Raw genomic sequence first — 20,070 nt, forward strand, 5'->3', positions numbered from 1 at the left:
AACCACCAATATCGATTTTACGCAGAACTAGTATGCACAGATAATGTATCAAAATTAAATGCTCTGAAACAAAACATCTGAAACGTTTGAATCTACTTTAATTTATTGCATAAACCTATTGATTTTTTGCACTAAAACATGTCACTAAACACTTCTACCTCTGCCTTTGATTTCTAATAGGGGTTTTGAGATGTGGCTGTACATACAGAGTGACACAACATTATTGATTAGAATACAAATCCCTCATACAGTATAAAAAGGAGTTATGGATGAAAGATTCCACCATCAGTTAGGCTGAAAGGAGCTGTAGCCGACGGTACATCATGACAGTACTATGTATGTGAATGGAATAAAAGCCAATTGACAAACAGAGCCTGACCTCTGCTCCATGTCCTTGTTAGGCCAATGATTGACTGATGAGTGAAATCTATCTATTTGTCTCACTGACATGGCTTAAACGACACAAAACGTATCCCACTGGTGAGTTTGTATGCAATGCTTGACAGTGCCGCATCATGGACCTGTACAAAGCAATGTTGCTAGGCGTCCTTTTCTCTGCAGGTAAGATACAGCTGGCATAATTTTACACATTTTAAATTGCGGTGAACTGAAGGACTCCCACACAGTGTTTATACTTGCAAATTGAACATTTATTCACAAATGAGTCCTATCTGTACACTGAAGTTTTTTGCTAGGTTCCTGTGTCTATGAATTTACTTCAGGTGTGCTTAGTTCTTTAATCTAATAATTTTGTAAGATTATCTTCTGTCAAACCTTAAAACTGTGTTCTTCTTCTTACTGTGTAATTCATTTCGCAGATAGTCCTATTGTACAGTGTATTGTAACTCATTATTAGCCTTTATATAAACTGGGGGGTTTGAGTCCTGAATACTGATTGGCTATACAGAGTGACTTACAGGAGCAATTAAGGTTAAGTGCCTCGCTCAAGTGCACATCGACAGAGTTTTCACCTCGTCGGCTCAGGGATTCGAACCAGCAACTTTTCAGTTACTGGTCCAACCCTCTTAAACGCTAGGCTAGTTGACACCCTCATCATTTATACTGTATATCCTATGTGTACATATTCTACCACAACCAGTTTTATTACTATTCATAAACTAGGTGGTTCGACCCCTGAATGCTGATTGGCTGACAGCCGTGGTATATCAGACGTATACCACGGGTATGACAAAACATTTATTTTTACTGCTCTAATTACGTTGGTAACCAGTTCATAATAGCAGTAAGGCACCTCTGGGGTTTGTGGTATATGGCAAATATACCATGGCTAAGGGCTGTGTCCAGGTACTCCGCGATGCGTCGTGCATAAGAACAGCCCTTACCTGTGGTATATTGGCCGTATACCACACCCCCTCGTGCCTTATTGGGCTAGCTTTACTGCTGTAGTATAAGTAGGCTACTGTGGAAGAATGAGTAAATACAATACTTTTTGCACAGTATTTAAGAGTAATAGGAACAATGTTGTGTTAAAACACTGTTCATCACACAAACATTTCTATGTATTTCTCTTAGTTGTAAATGGTTTTGACATAACTTGTTCTTTTGTCTGTGGTGTATGTCCACTCCACAAATGGCTGAACTGTCAATATACCTTCATGTTGCAACCTCCATTCTATAGTGGTCTTTAACAGCAGTTTAGCCATGAAACCATTGAATTTTAGCTTTGCATCACAGAGCAATTGTAAGCAAATTCAGTCTTACTCATTATTTCTTATCTGTTTGTCTATTTAGTCAGTGCGGGTGTCCTGGATGAATATGCAAAAACAGAGGGCGCTCGGATTATATCTGTCTTGAAGAGGGAGTACTCAGTAGGCACCGTCCTAGAATGTGCCATCAAGTGTAACGCTGAAACAGCTTTCACTTGCAGGTAATTTAAGGCTTATGGCCATTACATGAACAGTGATAATGATTTACACATGAGTTACATAGTCAGATTTTATTCGGAATGTTTCTTGGCAGGTCCTTTATATACATTGAAAAGGATCAAGAATGTATGACAATACCAGCAAACACCAAAACAGAGCAAGTTCTGAGAAGAACCAGCACAGCTCTCTACGAAAAGAAAGGCAAGTCCTAAAGTTTTTCAGATTTTCTCGATAAGTAGGTAGGCCTGAAAGGGCTATCCTATCATCATTAATGCATAATGGATTACAAATGTTCTAATCTAAATGTAGGACTGTGAGTTTCATGTGATTGTGTTAGTCCACATTATTTTCGGTTAATATTTAGTTAACCTCTGTGGAGAGTCCAGTAAGAGGTTTGGACTGTGTCTGTAAGCAAATAGAAGAGGTGATGCAGATTATCTAAACAACCCAGTCCAATCAGTCCTTCAGTGGGAGGTACATACGGTATATCAAATACATACTGACCATATATGACAACGTCTCAGATAGTAAAGTCCTGATGATGCTTTTTGATTACCCAAGAGGGGTGTTTAGTACATTGCTGAACTTGCCTAATAAAATCTCAAAGATTATTAACCAAGCCACCCACCTACTACTGTTGAGACATGCTATTCTATGTCTTTATAGTGTACTTGATGGAGTGTGTGAATGGAATCGGTATGGACTACAGAGGGACAAAGTCCAAAACAAAATCAGGGAAGACATGCCAGAGATGGGCATCAAAATACCCCCATAACCCCAAGTATACTCACACACACCTACAATATTTCTCATATTCCTATAAAGTATTTTATTTACATATTATTGACCACAAGCAACTTGTGAGGTTAGATTTCTTTGCAGCAGAAGTAAATTAACAGAATCATTCCCACAGCATGACCCCTTCAACACACCCCAATGCCGACCTGGAGTCCAACTTCTGTAGAAACCCAGATGGCGATAGCGAAGGACCCTGGTGCTACACCAGAGACCCTGAGACCAGGTGGGAGACCTGCAACGTCCAGGACTGCAGCGGTACCCTTAATATCTTGTTATTTCCCCACTGCCAATAAGATGATCAAATAGCTGATGTCATGTTGGTATAAAAGTTAAAATCCCAAAAGCAGATTACACTCTTAGAAACAAAAGTGCTATCTAGAACCTAAAAGGGTTCTTCGGCTATCCCCATAGGAGAACCCTTTGAAGAACCCCTTTTTTTGGTTCCAGGTAGATCCCTTTTAGGTTCCATGTAGAACCCTTTCCACAGAGGGTTATACATGGAACCCAAAAGAGTCCTACCAAGAAACAAAAAGGGCTCTGCTATAGAGACAATTCAGTGTATATATCTTTAAACAAATAGTTGACTAGCTTTTTTAGTCACTTTTCCTCATCATAACATCACTTTGTTAATACAGTAGGTGTAATTTGGAAGTGTTTTATTTCTAAAGTGCTGTTGTTTGTCCCACAGAGGAATGTATGCACTGCAGTGGTGAGGACTACAGGGGAAAGATCTCTACCACTGAGAATGGCTACACCTGCCAGCGCTGGAACGCCCAGAAACCTCACAACCATGGCTACAGTCCCAGCGCGTAAGAGACTTTACTGTCTCTCTCTCTATGTAATATTGGATAAATAGGGAAAGGGGGATACCTAGTCAGCTGTACAACTGAATGCCTTCAACTGAAATGTGTCTTCTGCATTTAACCCAACCCCTCTGAATCAGAGAAGTGCGGGTGGGCTGCCATAATTGACATCCAGCCTTCCAGAGAACAGTGGGTTAACTGCCTTGCTCAGATGCAGAATGACAGATTTTTGCCTTGTCAACTCGGGGATTCGATCCAGCAACCTTTCAGTTACTGGCCCAATGCTCTAACCACTAGGCTACCTACAGGTTATATGTTTACCATGTGCTCCTTCATCTGCCCCTCTTGACCTCTTTCTGTGTCCTTTTCCCTGTCTCTCTAGTCTTCCTGAGAAGTACCTGGAGGAGGACTACTGTAGGAACCCAGATGGCGACCCCAGACCCTGGTGCTTCACCACCAGCCCCTCCAAACGCTGGGACTTCTGCTCCATCCCTCGCTGCAGTGAGCTTTCACCCTATCTCCTCTATCTCTCCCCTGTCCCCTCTGCCCACCATGACCCTCCTAGTGACTGTCATCCCATTAATGTTTTTAGTCTTTTCTCTCATTGGTCTCCTATCTACCTTTTGGTCAAGTTGTTTTATCTACCCCGCATTTTCATCATCTCACCACAAGAGGCCAATACAGCACCTTCTCACACCACGTGCAAATAAATTGTTGTGTGTGTACCTTAATCATTTAACTTAATTATCCAATTAGTCCAAAATATTTTTAAGCAAAATTCACTGTTTCATTTGACCATACTTGTTCACATATTGGTTGTTTGTGTCAGTGAATTTCTCTGTTATTAGGGAGATGCTTTTCTATTTCTTGATTTCAAACACGGTCTTTTGCACATTTTAGTTTGTAGTAAAGTAGCCTAATGTTTTAGGCTACTTTTTGAGACATGAATTGTGTATGAGTGCCATTCAGAGGGTGAATTGGCAAGACTAAATATTTAAGTGCCTTTGAACAGGGTATGGTATTAGCTGCCAGGCGCACCAGTTTGTGTCAAGAACTGCAACGCTGCTGTGTTTTTCACGCTCAACAGTTTCCCGTGTGTATCAAGAATGGTCCACCACCCAAAGGACATCCAGCCAACTTGACACAACTGTGGGAAGTATTGGAGTCAACATGGGCCAACATCCCTGTGGAATACTTGACACCTTGTAGAGTCCATGCCACGACTCAATATTAGGAAGGTGTTCCTAATGTTTGGTATACTCAGTGTATATTATTGTCATCTGCAGCGAGTGTCCCAGCAGGATATTTACACACTATATTCTGGTCTTTCCATTTACTGTATTTTTATATAGACTGTACTTCCATGTTTGGTTTCATTGACTCTCCCCTTGAACTGCCCCTAATTGACCAATTTGTAGCTACAACTTCCGAGTCTGTTGGAGAATATCAGCTTGAGCAAAGTGAAGTGTAGAACAACTGATCTACAAATAGTGTTCCCGTGCCAAATAATAGGTTTTGTGCAATCCAGATTCGCAAAGCTACGCCTTTCCTGGCTCAGGTGATACCCCGCCCGAACACACAATCACAACCAGACGTTGATTGATTGTTTGAAGACAGCTTGTGTCAATTACAGAATATTTCCTAGGATTTTCTAGCTGCAGCAACACTTGCAGGATAATGCTGGAAATACTGGTAAAAGCACAGTGCCTCATTTATGGAGCAAAAAGCAGGACCCTCCCCATGACCCCTGCTCTTTCACATAAAAATAATTCAAACATGAGTTCACTAATGCCCAGGGAGTTCTCCTCACTCTCCCTTCTCTCTCCCTTCTCTCTCCCCTAGCTTCTGAGCCTCCCACGGTGGTGGAGGAGCTCACCTGTAGCACAGGCGACGGCGGTGCCTACAGGGGAACTGTTGCCGTGACAACGTCTGGGAAAGCCTGTCAGGTCTGGGCAGCTCAGACGCCCCAAAAGCACAACAGAACTCCAGACAACTACCCATGCAAGTAAGATCAACCCACGAGATTGGGCAACTTGTTTTTACTCAAACAAGAGCATAGCATTGCATTTGTCAGTGTTTTAATGTCTTGAAGATACAGACTGACTGTGACTTAACCAATATGAGTGGTTGTTTGTGTTCCTGTCAGAGGCCTGGACCTGAACTACTGCAGGAACCCAGACAATGAGAGGATGCCCTGGTGCTACACTACAGACCCAGAGACACGTTGGGAGTACTGCAAGGTGCCTAGCTGTGGAGACGTTCCTGGACCAGGTCACTTTACACTGTCGTGTGATGATGATGATGATAATGCATTGAATTTATATAGGGCTTTCCCAAGTGCTAAAATTGCTATACACTAACTACATAATGAAACTCATATCATCCACTATCAATCCATACCTCCTACATTTTTCACCAAAATTCATATTTGGTTAACATGGTTCATATTATTTTTGATGTTCAGATGACGCAGCTCCCACTCCAGCTGAGGAAGACTGTTATGTGGGCAGCGGGAGTGAATATCGTGGCATGGTGACAGAGACGATCAGTGGGAAGAAATGCCAGTCCTGGAGCTCGATGACACCTCACAGTCACAAGAAGACACCTCAGGACTTCCCTAAAGCGTGAGGCCTAGAGCATAGTCAAATATAATCTCTATCTAGATCATCTATAGCTTTATTTCTGTATTCTACTATCTGGTCATTTAAAGTAGAAATGGGGGGGGAAATTATACCGTAGAGTATCGCAATATTATTTTTTACAATATTATATTGATTCTATGACTCCAAGTATCAAGTGTGTATTTATATATATACACAGTACATACAGTTGAAGTCGGAAGTTTACATACACCTTAGCCAAATACATTTAAACTCAGTTTTTCACAATTCCTGACATTTAATCCTAGTAAAAATTCCCTGTCTTAGGTCAGTTAGGATCACCACTTTATTTTAAGAATGTGAAATGTCAGAATAATAGTAGAGAGAATGATTTATTTCAGCTTTTATTTCTTTCATCACATTCCCAGTGGGTCAGAAGTTTACATACACTCAATTAGTATTTGGTAGCATTGCCTTTAAATTGTTTAACTTGGGTTAAACGTTTCGGGTAGCCTTCCACAAGCTTCCCACAATAAGTTGGGTAAATTTTGGCCCATTCCCCCTGACAGAGCTGGTGTAACTGAGTCAGGTTTGTAGGCCTCCTTGCTCGCACACACTTTTTCAGTTCTGCCCACAAATGTTCTGTAGGGTTGAGGTCAGGGCTTTGTGATGGCCACTCCAATACCTTGACTTTGTTGTCCATAAGCCAATCTTTTCACAACTTTGGAAGTATGCTTGGGGTCATTGTCCATTTGGAAGACCCATTTGCGACCAAGCTTTAACTTCCTGACTGATGTCTTGAGATGTTGCTTCAATATATCAATATAATTTTCCATCCTCATGATGCCATCTATTTTGTGAAGTGCACCAGTCCCTCCTGCAGCAAAGCACCCCCACAACATGATGCTGCCACCCCCGTGCTTCATGGTTGGGATGATGTTCTTCGGCTTGCAAGCCTCCCCCTTTTTCCTCCAAACATAACGATGGTCATTATGGCCAAACAGTTCTATTTTTGTTTTATCAGACCAGAGGACATTTCTCCAAAAAGTACGATCTTTGTCCCGGTGTGCAGATTTTTATTGCGGTTTTGGAGCAGTGGCTTCTTCCTTGCTGAGCGGCCTTTCAGGTTATGTCGCTATAGGACTATATATATTACTGTGGATATATATACTTTTGTAACTGTTTCCTCCAGCATCTTCACATGGTCCTTTGCTGTTGTTCTGGAATTGATTGGCACTTTTCGCACCAAATTACACTCATCTCTAGGAGACAGAACGTGTCTCCTTCCTGAGTGGTATGACGGCTGCGTGGTCCTATGGTGTTCATACCTGCGTACTATTGTTTGTACAGATGAACGTGGTACCTTCAGGCATTTGGAAATTGCTCCCAAGGATGAACCAGACTTGTGGAGGTCTACCATTTTTTTTCTGAGGCTGATTTCTTTTGATTTTCCCATGATGTCAAGCAAAGAGGCACTGAGTTTGAAGGTAGGCCTTGAAATACATCCACAGGTACACCTCCAATTGACTCAAATGATGTCAATTAGCCTATCAGAAGCTTCTAAAGCCATGACATCATTTTCTGGAATTTTCCAAGCTGTTTAAAGGCACTGTCAACTTAGTGTATGTTAACTTCTGACCCATTGGAATTGTGATATAGTGAATTATAAGTGAAATTGTTGGACAATTGTTGGAAAATTTACTTGTGTCATGCACAAAGTAGATGTCCTAACCGACTTGCGAAAACTATAGTTTGTTAACAAGAAATTTGTGGAGTGGTTGAAAAACAAGTTTTAATGACTCCAACCTAAGTGTATGTAAACTTCCGACTTCAACTGCATATTTTGGGGGGCAACTGCACGCAGATATATAAAAGCGTTCATCTGACTCTGGGGAAGAAGATAAAGGACCTCATTGCCAAAATCCCAAAGTATCCCATTAACTTAACTAGCGGTAGTTGGCTGTACCTGTGCAAAACCTCAGGTATTTCTCCTTCTCTAGATTTATCTTCTTTTTAACTGGTGAGCCAACATGTTTTCAGCACTTTTATTTCCATGACTGATCGTTTTGTAATGGCTCTCTCTTGTCCCTCTGCAGCAGACATGGTGAGCAATATGTTTGGAACATCGAATCGCAATAGAATTGCAGTATCGAATCGCAATACATATAGAATCGTGAGAATCGCAAGAATCGTATTACATATCGTATTGGCACCTACACTACCGGTCAAAAGTTTTAGAACACCTACTCATTCAAGGGTTTCTCTTTATTTTTACTATTTTCTGCATTGAAGAATAATATTGAAGACATCAAAACTATGAAATAACACATATGGAATCATGTAGTAACCAAAAAAGTGTTAAACAAAATATATTTGAAAATTGAGATTCGTTAAATAGCCACCCTTTGCCTTGATGACCGATTTGAACACTCTTGGCATTCTCTTAACCAGCTTCACCTGGAATGCTTTTCCTACAGTCTTGAAGGAGTTCCCACATATCCTGAGCACTTGTTGGCTGCTTTTCCTTCACTCTGTGCGCCGACTCATCCCAAACCATGTCAATTGGGTTGAGTTCGGGGTATTGTGGAGGCCAGGTCATCTGATGCAGCACTCCATCACTCTCCTTCTTGGTAAAATAGCCCTCACACAGCCTGGAGGTGTGTTGGGTCATTTTCCTGTTGAAAAACAAATGATAGTCCCACTAAGCCCAAACCAGATGGGATGGCGTATCGCTGCAGAATGCTGTGGTAGCCATGCTGGTTAAGTGTGCCTGTGGTTCTAAATAAAGTGGTTAACACTGCGGATAACACTGCCTGCGATTTTAAATAAATCACAGGCAGTGTTACCAGCAAAGCACCCCCACACCATAACACCTCCTCCTCCATGCTTTACAGTGGGAAATACACATACGGAGATCATCTGTTCACCCACACCGCGTCTCACAAAGACACGGCGGTTGGAACCAAAAATCTCCAATTTGGACATTAGACCAAAGGACAAATTTCCACCGGGCTAATGTCCATTGCTCGTGTTTCTTGGCCCAAGCAAGTCTCTTCTTCTAATTGGTGTCCTTTAGCAGTGGTTTCTTTGCAGCAATTTGACCATAAAGGCCTGATTCACACAGTCTCCTCTGAACAGTTGATGTTGAGATGCGTCTGTTACTTGAACTCTGTGAAGCATTTATTTGGGCTGCAATTTCTGAGGCAGGTAACTCTAATGAACGTATCCTCTGCAGCAAAGGTAACTCTGGGTCTTCCATTCCTGTGGCGGTCCTCATGAGAGCCAATTTCATCATAGCGCTTGATGGTTTTTGCGACTGCGCTTGAAGAAACTTTCAAAGTTCTTGAAATGTTCCGTATTGACTGACCTTTGTGTCTTAAAGTAATGATGGACTGTCGTTTCTATTTGCTTATTTGAGCTGTTCTTGCCATAATATGGACTTGGTCTTTTACCAAATAGGGCTTTCTTCTGTATACCATCCCTACCTTGTGTTGTGACAAGGTAGGGTTGGTATACAGAAGATAGACCTATTTGCTTAAAGACCAAACGCATTAAGAAGGAAAGAAATTGCAGAAATTAACTTTTAACAAGGCACACCTGCTAATAGAAATGCATTCCAGGTGACTACCTCATGAAGCTGGTTGAGAGAATGCAAAGAGTGTGCAAAGCTGTCATCAAGGCAAAGGGTGGCTATTTCAAGAATCTCAAATATATTTAGATTTTTTGAACACTTTTTTGGTTAGTACATGATTCCATATGTGTTATTTCATTGTTTTGATGTCTTCACTATCATTCTACAATGTAGAAAATAGTCAAATTAAAGAAAAACCCTTGAATGAGTAGGTGTTCTAAAACGTTAGTAGTATAAGTATGATGATAATATCGTATCGTGAGATCCCTGGCAATTCCCAACCCCAATTTTAAGCCAAACAAAGTAATATGTCATTATTCAGTGTCTGAGGACATTAGATGACATGTCTTTTACCTATGTTTCACAGCGATTTGAGAAGAAACCTGTGTAGGAACCCTGATGGCGACCGTGCTCCATGGTGCTACACCACTGACCCTTCTGTTCGTTGGGAGTACTGCGCTGTGGAGAAATGCCCAACGGCTCCCAAGCCTACTTCTAAGCCTGACAAACCTGACAAACCCGATCAGCTCAGACCAGCACCCTCTCAGACACCCTCAGCTGGTCATACTTTTTAATCCTTTAATCCTATTCATTCATTCATTCATTCATTCATCCTACATTGTCAATGTTGAGGGGAGCAATTGATTATATTATATACTGATATCATTTTCTGTTGACGTTCAGATTGCAAAGTGGGCAATGGGGGGACATACAGGGGTCCTACTTCTATGACCATGTTGGGTGTCACATGTCAGAGGTGGAGCTCCCAAAGCCCCCATCAGCATGCCAGTTTCAACCCTGAATCCCACCCTGACAAAGGCCTGGAGTCCAACGTAAGTCCATGGAATTTTCTTGCTAGATGTACTGTATTTAAGGGCCCTTTTTGACCATTTTATTTGAAAACAATCAGAGTAAGGTACTTAATTGTTACCCAGAAGTTATTTGATATTGAGATAAGAACAGCTGCATTGGGCCTTTAAATAATGTCAAACAATACTGTGGAAGTACTGCATATGATAGAGGAGACATTTGGGAAGATGTACTTCAATTAATTCAGTGTCTTTTTTCACTGTTAGAATTGTAGAAACCCTGACAATGACGTGAATGGACCATGGTGCTACACCACAGACAGAAGCAAAAAATGGGACTACTGCCAAATCCCAGATTGCGGTATGTGGCCTACATTGAGATAAAGTTTCTGTTAATCATTATACATATGGCTGTGCTGAAACAAACGTGTTACATCCAGATCAATGTGGTTACTGTCTACATGGTAGAATACAAAAATAATATTTTATTTTTGCTCTTCAGCTGGCTTGAAATGTGGGCAGCCGGTTACAAAACCCAAGAGGTGTTTTGGTCGCATCGTTGGAGGCTGTGTGTCCAAACCCCACTCATGGCCCTGGCAGATCAGCCTGAGGACCAAGTATGGAGGATAGCATCCCATTCCCTTTCATGAATTGTGTTAATGTATTGATATTTCCATCCAGACAGATAAAATAATATATCTCTTGGAGAACTCACTTCTTCACTCTTCTGTCTGTCCTCCTAAAGCACTGGTGTTCATTTCTGTGGGGGAACTCTGATCGCCCCTCAATGGGTCCTCACCGCTGCCCACTGCCTGGAGAGGTGAGAGAACAGCCCGTATTAACTCAGTTGTCTTGAGGTTTATTACTCAATAAATGTATACCAACAAGAAGAGCAGCTGTACATATACTGTGTAGTAGTGGCTGAGTCATAGCCTCTTACACAACAGAAGAAGAGCATTACTTTTTAGTAATGTTTACTGTGAGGCCCTAATTATGGATTCAATAAAAGTTTGTCTTTCTATGTTTGTGCGTATCAGATCAAAGAGGACATCTGCCTACAAGGTGTTCCTGGGAACCCACACAGAGAGAGCAAATGAAGCGACCAAGCAGGAGCGTAATCTGGAGAAACTGATCCTGGGACCTGACAGGACAGACATTGCACTGCTGAAGCTACAAACGTGAGTGAGGCCAGAAAAACTCAATCAAATTTGTCACATTTGTCTTGCTGTTTGGAAGTCAGAGGCTGTAAAAACACTTGTGTGATTGGTTGCAGCCCTGCACTCATAAATGACAAGGTTTTACCAGCATGCTTACCCGAGAAGGATTATGTGGTACCACCTGGAACAGAGTGCTATGTGACAGGATGGGGAGAGACACAAGGTTCAAGAGTCATGCATGTTTTTTACCCTTGTGATTTCTCTCATAACATTAGACAAAATTAAATAATTATTCTGTTCAGGACTCCATTACTTTGTTGTTGCAAATGTAGCAATTATTTTCTGACATGAAACATTGATATTTGTGTTTGTAGGAACTGGTGGAGATGGGCTCCTCAAGGAGACGGGCTTCCCTGTTATAGAAAATAAAGTGTGTAATCGTCCTGCCTACCTGAACAACAGAGTCAAGGACCATGAGATGTGTGCTGGGAACATTGAAGGGGGAACAGACAGCTGTCAGGTATACATTCTCAGCAACAACTAGTAGTCATTCAATATCAGTGAAGACTGTGGTTGGTTGTAAACTGCAGTTTCCACAGTGATTTTAAATGTAACTGTTTTAGAGTGATGATGATAATGGTGGTGATTGTTTTTGACCTCTTCCAGGGTGACAGTGGTGGCCCTCTGGTGTGTCATGCCCAGAACAGCTTTGTCCTCCAGGGAGTGACATCCTGGGGTCTGGGCTGTGCCAACGCCTTGAAGCCAGGGGTGTACGCCAGAGTATCAAAGTTTACGGATTGGATTAACAGTCAGATGAAGATTAATTCTTAACTCCCTACTCTCCATAATCTGGAGAAATTTGTCATTTGAGCCACAAATCTAGTTTTGTTAAGAATTGAAAGTACAAATTAAATACTTGTGGTAAGTGATTTTGTCAGAAATTGCAAGGTTCATTATTTTTGTTAAGAAAACTAAATAATTCAATTGTTAAGCAATGCAATTATGTTCTAGCCTGGAAGACTGTCACGGTTGTCGTTGGTTAAGGAGGACCAAAACGCAGCAGGTATATGTAAGCTCATCTTGAGGTTTATTAACTCCAAAATGAACACCAAAATAACAAAAGAGAACGACCAACCAACACACAGTCTGGCAAGACACAAGGCTAAACTCAGAACAATCTCCCACAATTAAACAGACAAACACACCCAAATAATATAGGACTTCCAATCAAAGGCAACACCACACAGCTGCCTTCAATTGGAAGTCCACCCCAATTAACCAAACATAGACATACAACTAACTAGATCAACATAGAAATACGTGAATTTCAAACAGTGCCCAAAAACCCCGGAATACTAAATCAAATGCCCTTACTACAAAAACACCACCCTGAACCACATAAAACAAATACCCTCTGCCACGTCCTGACCAAACTACAATACCAATTAACCCTTATACTGGCCAGGACGTGACAAAGACAGCAATGGTGTTCGGCCACATGTTAAAAAAATGTAATAAACAGCTGACATTGTGTAGCAGATTGTGTGCAATTGGGATCTTGAATGGGAAACCTCTTTATTAAGTTCTGTCAGGTCAGTCAAAAATAAAAGTATATAACATTAACACAACTGGGGTATATTACCATTTGGGATAACTTGAGACAGTTGCAATTTAAGAATGAGAAAAGTTTCTCTCAAATCACATACTTTAATGAGGAGATTGTCCGGTATGTATAGTGATACATATACATTTAAATACCAATATCACAACAACATAGGATTCGCATCATGTTTTTGGAAACAACAAATGCAACAAACATATTGTAGGATATAGGCTATGCTACATAGATTCATAAATACGGTATAGAAGGAAGACCAATCAGATGATTGTGGATTCTGTGTTGGTTGTCATGTTAGTGGGCAATTGATTTGTCAGCTGTTGACTCTTCAGGTGGTTTTCTTTGTTTCTGATCACCAATGGAATATGTACATGTATTAATATTCCCCATATAACTTTCTACAATGCGACTTAGTTTAGTTTGAACAATGTTGAAGTAATCTCACCTGTTTGGGAACTCAATGTCATCAATGGTCTCAGGAAGTGGAACACCTCTGGCCTCCAGCTACGAACGCTATCGCCCCTGTGTGGTACGTACAACACAACATATGAACACTTTGAGTTTCACCCAGCAATGGACTCCGGTGTATAAGCATCTTAATAACAGGTTAATTAGTGTTTTAATCATGTACCGAAGATGATGAGTGGCAGCTCCAGCCAGATGGCAGCCAGTCTATAGAGAAGGAGCAAGGCCACGATGCCTCCAATGTCACACAGAGTGGAGCACACAGACACACCCAGGTTAATGAAGAAAGAAACAATTGTAGTATTTCTAAGCAATTTCCATACATTTTGCCCTATCTTAGTTATTAGTTCTCCATTTTCAGATGCTACCTCTTCGTTTTGTATGTCCCCCTGGTTACACTTACCTCACAACGGTGTGGTATAATTCACTGTTCACAAACATCACCATCGCCTATGCGGGCCACAACTGTCTTGACCCATGACCAAGAAGTAACCTGTTAGAGAGAGACATTATGTACCATATGCACTCTGCACATTAAATAAGATGGCGTACTGTATTAAATCAAATCAAATGTTATTGGTCACAATCGCCGAATACAACAGGTGTAGACTTTAGAGTAAAATGCTTATTTACGAGCCCATTCCCAACAATGCAGAGTTAAAAAGTAAGACGAATATTTGTCAAATAAAAAGTAAATCGTTACACAATAAAAACAATAACGAGGCTATATACAAGGAGTACCAGTACCGAGTCAATGTGCAGGGGTACGAGGTAGTTGAGGTAATACAGTACGTATAAGTGGGTAGGGGTAAAAGTGACTAGGCAATCAAGACAGATAATAAACAGAGTAGCAGCACTGAATGTGAAGTGTGAAAGTGAGTGTGTGTAGCATGTGTGAGCGTGTGTAGCATCAATATGCATGTGTGTGTGTTTTAGAGTGTTAGTGTAGTGTGTGAGAGTGTGCATAGAGCCAGTGCAAGGGAGTCAGTGCAAAACAATTAACCTTTTACTGTAGTGGGATAAGTCAGGGTCTTCTTGGTAGTCTTAAACAAATATACTTTGAAACAAAAGTATACACCTCACACACATGGTTATGAACTTAAAATAGTGTCACGCGGAGCGGAACAGGTGAACCCAAGATCAGACTCAGACGAGGAGACTGGGATGAGGTAACCAAGGTATTTATTGAAACACCAGGGAAGATGGAGTGCAGGTCAGTGGAAGCTCGGGCGGGTTGCAGGAAACCAGGTGCGGAGGCTGAGACTGGAGTGAGAGGAGTGAGGACAGGCTAAGCAGGTCCGGATGGGAATCCAAGGGAGCGTAGAGTGGAGAATCCAGGACAGAGTAGCAGGACTGACGAGAAGTCGGACTGGAGACAGGGACCAGAGTCAGAGCGGGCAGAACTGTAGCGGAGAGGAAAACAGCGTCAGGCAAGGAAAACCAGGCACAGCAGGAACAAACGACTAGAAACATGGACTGACTGAGCAGAGATTACGATCTGGCAGTGTGGAAGTGGCAGGATTGAGTATTTGTAGAGGTCTTGATTATGGAACAGGTTGCAGCTGGTGGGGATCTGCTCTGACTCCAGCATACCTGTCTCTGCCCACACAATCACATACACACACACAGAGAGAGCGAGGGAGAGGGAGAGAGCACTGGGGGAGTGGCGGCAGGTCAAGGAGACACTGGATGAGCACTAGAGGGCTTGGCAGGAGCACATGTGACAAGAAGACACCTGTAGCATGTCAGATATAGAATTAAAATGTATTACATTTTGAGTTTGCATCCCAATATTACAGTTTATATACATCACAGAACACTGAAATATAACATAACCGTTTAACATAGAAACACCGGATTTGCAACGTTAATAAAATTATGTTAATTAATTATGACAAATATTAATAACATTCCACCCATGAGGTCACTAGGTCATTTGGCTGCAGGAAAGGGCTACGATAAAGAAATAAATAATAAAAGGGGGTCAATGTAAATTATCCGGGTTGCCATTTGATTAATTGTTCAGCAGTCGTACGGCTTGGGGGTAAAAGCTGTTCAGGTGCCTTTTGGTCCCAGACTTGGCACTCCGATAACGCTTGCCGTGCGGTAGCAGAAAGAACAGTCTGTGACTTGGGTGTCTGGAGTCTTTGACATTTTTAGGGCCTTCCTCTGACACGGTTGGTATAGAGGTCCTGGTTTGCAGGGAGTTTGGCAGTGGTGATGTACTGGGCCATACGCACTACCCTCTGTGGCGCCTTACGGTCGGACGTCGAGCAGTTGCCATACCAGGTGGTGATGCAACCGGTCAGGATGCTCTCGATGGTGCAGCTGTAGAACTGTTTTGAGGATCTGGGGACCCATGCCAAATCTTTTCAGTCGCCTGAGAGGGAAAAGGTGTTGTGTCCTCTTCACGACTGTCTTGGTGTGTTTGGACCATGATAGTCTTTTGGTAATGTGGACACCTTGAAACTCTCGACCTGCTCCACTACAGCCCTGTTGATGTGAATGGGGGCGTGGTTCGGCCCTCCTTTTCCTGTAGTCCATCATCAGCTCCTTTGTCTTGCTGATGTTGAGGGAGATGTTGTTGTCCTGGCACCACACTGCCAGGTCTCTGACCTCCTCCCTATAGGCTGTCTCATTGTTTTCGGTGATCAGGCCTACCACTGTTGTGTCATCAGCAAACTTAATGATAGTGTTGGAGTCGTGCTTGGCAACGCAGTTGTGGGTGAACAGGAAGTACAGGAGGTGACTAAGCACGCACCCCTGAGGGGCCCCTGTGTTGAGGATCAGCGTGGCAGATGTGTTGTTGCCTACCCTTACCAACTGGGGGCGGCCCGTCAGGAAGTCCAGGATCTAGTCTTTAGCTCGGTGCGGATGTTGCCTGTAATCCACGGCTTATGGTTGGGATATGTACAGTACGTACGGTCACTGTGGGGACAACGTCATCGATGCACTTATTGATGAAGCCGGTGACTGAGGTGGTATACTCCTCAATGCCATTGGATGAATCTCGGAACATATTCCAGTATGTGCTAGCAAAACAGTCCTGTAGCGTAGTATCCAAGTCATCTGACCACTTCCATATTGAGTGAGTCCTTGGTACTTCCTGCTTTAGTTTTTGCTTGTAAGCAGGAATCAGGAGGACAGAATTATGGTCAGATTTGCCAAATCGAAGGTGAGGGAGAGCTTTGTATGCATCTCTGTGTGTGGAGTAAAGGTAGTCTAGAGTTTTTTTCCCTGTGGTTGCACATGTGACATGCTGGTAGAAATGAGGTAAAACGGATTTAAGTTTGCCTGCATTAAAGTCCCCATCCACTAGGAGCGCCGCTTCTGGATGAGCATTTTCTTGTTTGCTTATGGCTTTATACAGCTCGTTGAGTGTTGTCTTAGTGCCAGCATCGGTTTGTGGTGGTAAATAGACGGCTATGAAAAATATAGATGAAAACTCTCTTGGTAGATAGTGTGGCCTACAGCTTATCATGAGGTACTCTACCTCAGGTGAGCAACACCTCGAGACTTCCTTAATATTAGACATTGTGCACCAGCTGTTATAGACATTTTTTACATTTACATTTTAGTCATTTAGCAGACGCTCTTATCCAGAGCGACTTACAGTAGTGAGTGCATACATTTCATAAAATATTATAATTTTTTCCCCGTACTGGTCCCCCATGGGAATCGAACCCACAACCCTGGTTGTTGCAAACATCATGCTCTACCAACTGAGCCACACGGGACCAATAGACACCCCCACCCCTAGACAAATAGACACCCCCACCCCTCGTCTTACCGGACGTAGCTGTTCTGTCTTACCGATACACGGAAAACCCAGTCAACTATATATTATCCATGTCGTTGTTCAGCCACAACTCGGTGAAACATAAGAAATTACAGTTTTTAATGTCCCGTTGGTAGGATACTTGAAAAATGAAAGGAGAGCCGCACACTCTAGGAGCTCAGATGCAATAATTTAAAAACGAACGTTTCGACAGACAAGCTGTCTTCATCAGGGTATAATGAAAACAGCTTGTCTGTCGGAACGTTGGTTATTAAATTATTGCATCTGAGCTCCTAGAGTGTGCAGCTCTCCTTTAATTTTTCAAGTGTTCTGCTCCGCTAGCCAGTACCTCACCTAAATAGGTGTGCGTTTCTTTCGCCTCTAGATTAATCCGTTAGTAGGATAGTCTCGAACAGAGATCATCCACTTTATTTTCCAGTGATTGCACGTTGGCCAATAGAACAGATAGTAGAGGTGGGTAACCCACTCGCGGACAAATTCTCACAAGGCATCCCAATCTCCGCCCCTGTATTTCTAGATTTTCTTCACGAGAGTGATGGTGTTGGAGTGGTGAGCAGCCACGCAGTTGTGGGTGAACAGAGGAGTACAGGACGGGACTGAGCACGCACACCTGAGGGCCCATGCAAAATCTTTTCAGCCTTCTGAGGGAAGAGGCATTGTCGTGCACTCTTCACGACTGTGTTGGTGTGTTTGGACCATGATAGGTCTTTAGTGATGTGGACACCGAGGAACTTGAAGCTCTCAACCTGCTCCACTACAGCCCTGTTGATGTGAATGGGTGGCGTGCTCAGCCTTCTGTTTCCTGTAGTTCACGATCAGCTCCTTTGTCTTGCTGACATTGAGGGAAAGGTTGTTGTTCTGGCACCACACTGCCAGATCTCTGACCTCTTCCCTATTTGCTGTCTCATCATCGTCGGTGATCAGGCCAACCACCGTTATGTTGTCGGCAAACTTAAATGGTGTTGGAGTCGTGCACGGGCATGCAGTCGTGGGTGAACAGGGAGTACCTGAGGGGACTGAGCACGCACACCTGAGGGGCACCCATGTTGAGGATCAGCGTGGCGGATGTGCTGTTGCCTACCCTTACCACCTAGGGGCGGCCCGTCAGGAAGTCCAGGATCCAGTTGCAGAGGGAGGTGTTCAGTCCCAGGGTCCTTAGCTTAGTGATGACCTTGGAGGGCACTATGGAGTTGAACGCTGAGCTATAGTCAATGAACAGCAATCTCACGTAGGTATTCCTTTTGTCCAGGTGGGAAATGGTAGTGTGAAGTGCAATAGAGATTGAGCCATCTGTTGGGGCGGTATGTGAATTGGAGTGGGTCTATGGTTTCTGGGATGATGGTGTTGATGTGAGCCATGACCAGCTTTTCAAAGCATTTCATGCCAACAGATGGGAGTGCTACGGGGCGGTATTACCATTTTATAATCAGGCTTTCTCTCAGATACTGCACACTTACTATCTGGGATCATAGCTGTGATGAAGCAGCATGCTCAATATGAGGATTTTAGAAGCATGCAGTAAAGTAGGGCATTGCCCATGGACAGCAGGCCTTAACGATATCTATCTTCTACCAGAAGTAGGACAGAAAAATTAAGTATGTTACAGTGAAGGACATCTGTAGCCAGTGACAGTCAGTGATGAGGTAGGCAATGAGGGTCAGGATGAAAATGCCCACACTGAAGAACATCTACAGGAAAGACACTTACTTTATAGTAAAGCAAGTAACTTTAATCAAGCAAGAGTTATAACTAAAACATACTGTAATTTAACCATCCTCCTCAGTTGAATGTTGTATAAGAAATAAAATATAACTTAATATTTGCTAAAACATATATACTAATTGGCTGTATCTTATTTATCAAAATAATATACTCTGTAGTTAATCTATTACCTTTTACAATATATGCCATTTAGCAGAAACTTTTATCCAACGCAACTTAATGTTATGCCCGTGTGCATTAACTTTTGTGGGACAAATTGTGTTTTTCATACTAAACACATATCCAGACATCCAGCCTCCCTTGACAGCAAAGTCAAAGATTATGCAAAAATACAAGCATGGATATATACACTGAACAACAATATAAATGCAACATGTAAATTGCAGGTCCCATGTTTCATGAACTGAAATAAAAGATCCCAGAAATGTTCCATATGCACAAAAAGCTTATTTCTCTCAAATTGTGCACAAATTTGTTTACATCCCTGTTAGTGAGCATTTCTCCTTTGCCAAGATAATCCATCCACCTGACAGGTGTGGCATGTCAAGAAGCTGATTAAACAGCAGGATCATTACACAGGTGCACCTTGTGCTGGGGACAATAAAAAGCCTCTCTAAAATGTGCAGTTTTGACACGCAACACAATATCACAGATGTCTTGTTTTGAGGGAGCGTGCAATTGGCATGTTGACTGCAGGAATGTCCACTGGGAGCTGTTTCCAGAGAATTTAACATTCATTTCTCTACCATAAACTGTCTCCACTGTAATCTTAGAGAATTTGG

The 20,070-nt window shown here is 42.4% G+C and overlaps 1 protein-coding gene across 1 annotated transcript; it reads left to right on the forward strand.

Annotated features, from left to right (window-relative positions):
* The first annotated feature begins 276 nt into the window (after nucleotides 1-276).
* On the forward strand, nucleotides 277-12,613 carry plg (plasminogen). Its single transcript, XM_014205160.2, has 19 exons — nucleotides 277-561; nucleotides 1,753-1,888; nucleotides 1,981-2,087; nucleotides 2,553-2,667; nucleotides 2,800-2,939; nucleotides 3,373-3,493; nucleotides 3,870-3,988; nucleotides 5,330-5,492; nucleotides 5,634-5,758; nucleotides 5,952-6,111; nucleotides 10,086-10,279; nucleotides 10,403-10,551; nucleotides 10,795-10,888; nucleotides 11,030-11,144; nucleotides 11,273-11,347; nucleotides 11,565-11,705; nucleotides 11,801-11,907; nucleotides 12,059-12,204; nucleotides 12,351-12,613. The coding sequence occupies exons 1-19, from the start codon at nucleotides 516-518 to the stop codon at nucleotides 12,513-12,515; spliced, it is 2,418 nt and encodes an 805-aa protein (XP_014060635.2). The 5' UTR covers nucleotides 277-515; the 3' UTR covers nucleotides 12,516-12,613.
* The last annotated feature ends 7,457 nt before the right edge of the window (nucleotides 12,614-20,070 follow it).

Source organism: Salmo salar, chromosome ssa06, assembly GCF_905237065.1.
Source record: "Salmo salar chromosome ssa06, Ssal_v3.1, whole genome shotgun sequence".
Taxonomy (NCBI): domain Eukaryota; kingdom Metazoa; phylum Chordata; class Actinopteri; order Salmoniformes; family Salmonidae; genus Salmo; species Salmo salar.

Bases quoted from the DNA above. Each gene is read 5' to 3' on its own strand.
- plg (XM_014205160.2), top strand. From the start codon at position 516: ATGGACCTGTACAAAGCAATGTTGCTAGGCGTCCTTTTCTCTGCAG. The intron at 5,759-5,951 runs GTCACTTTACAC...TTTGATGTTCAG, and splicing joins TGGAGACGTTCCTGGACCAG to ATGACGCAGCTCCCACTCCA. The intron at 11,348-11,564 runs GTGAGAGAACAG...TGTGCGTATCAG, and splicing joins GCTGCCCACTGCCTGGAGAG to ATCAAAGAGGACATCTGCCT.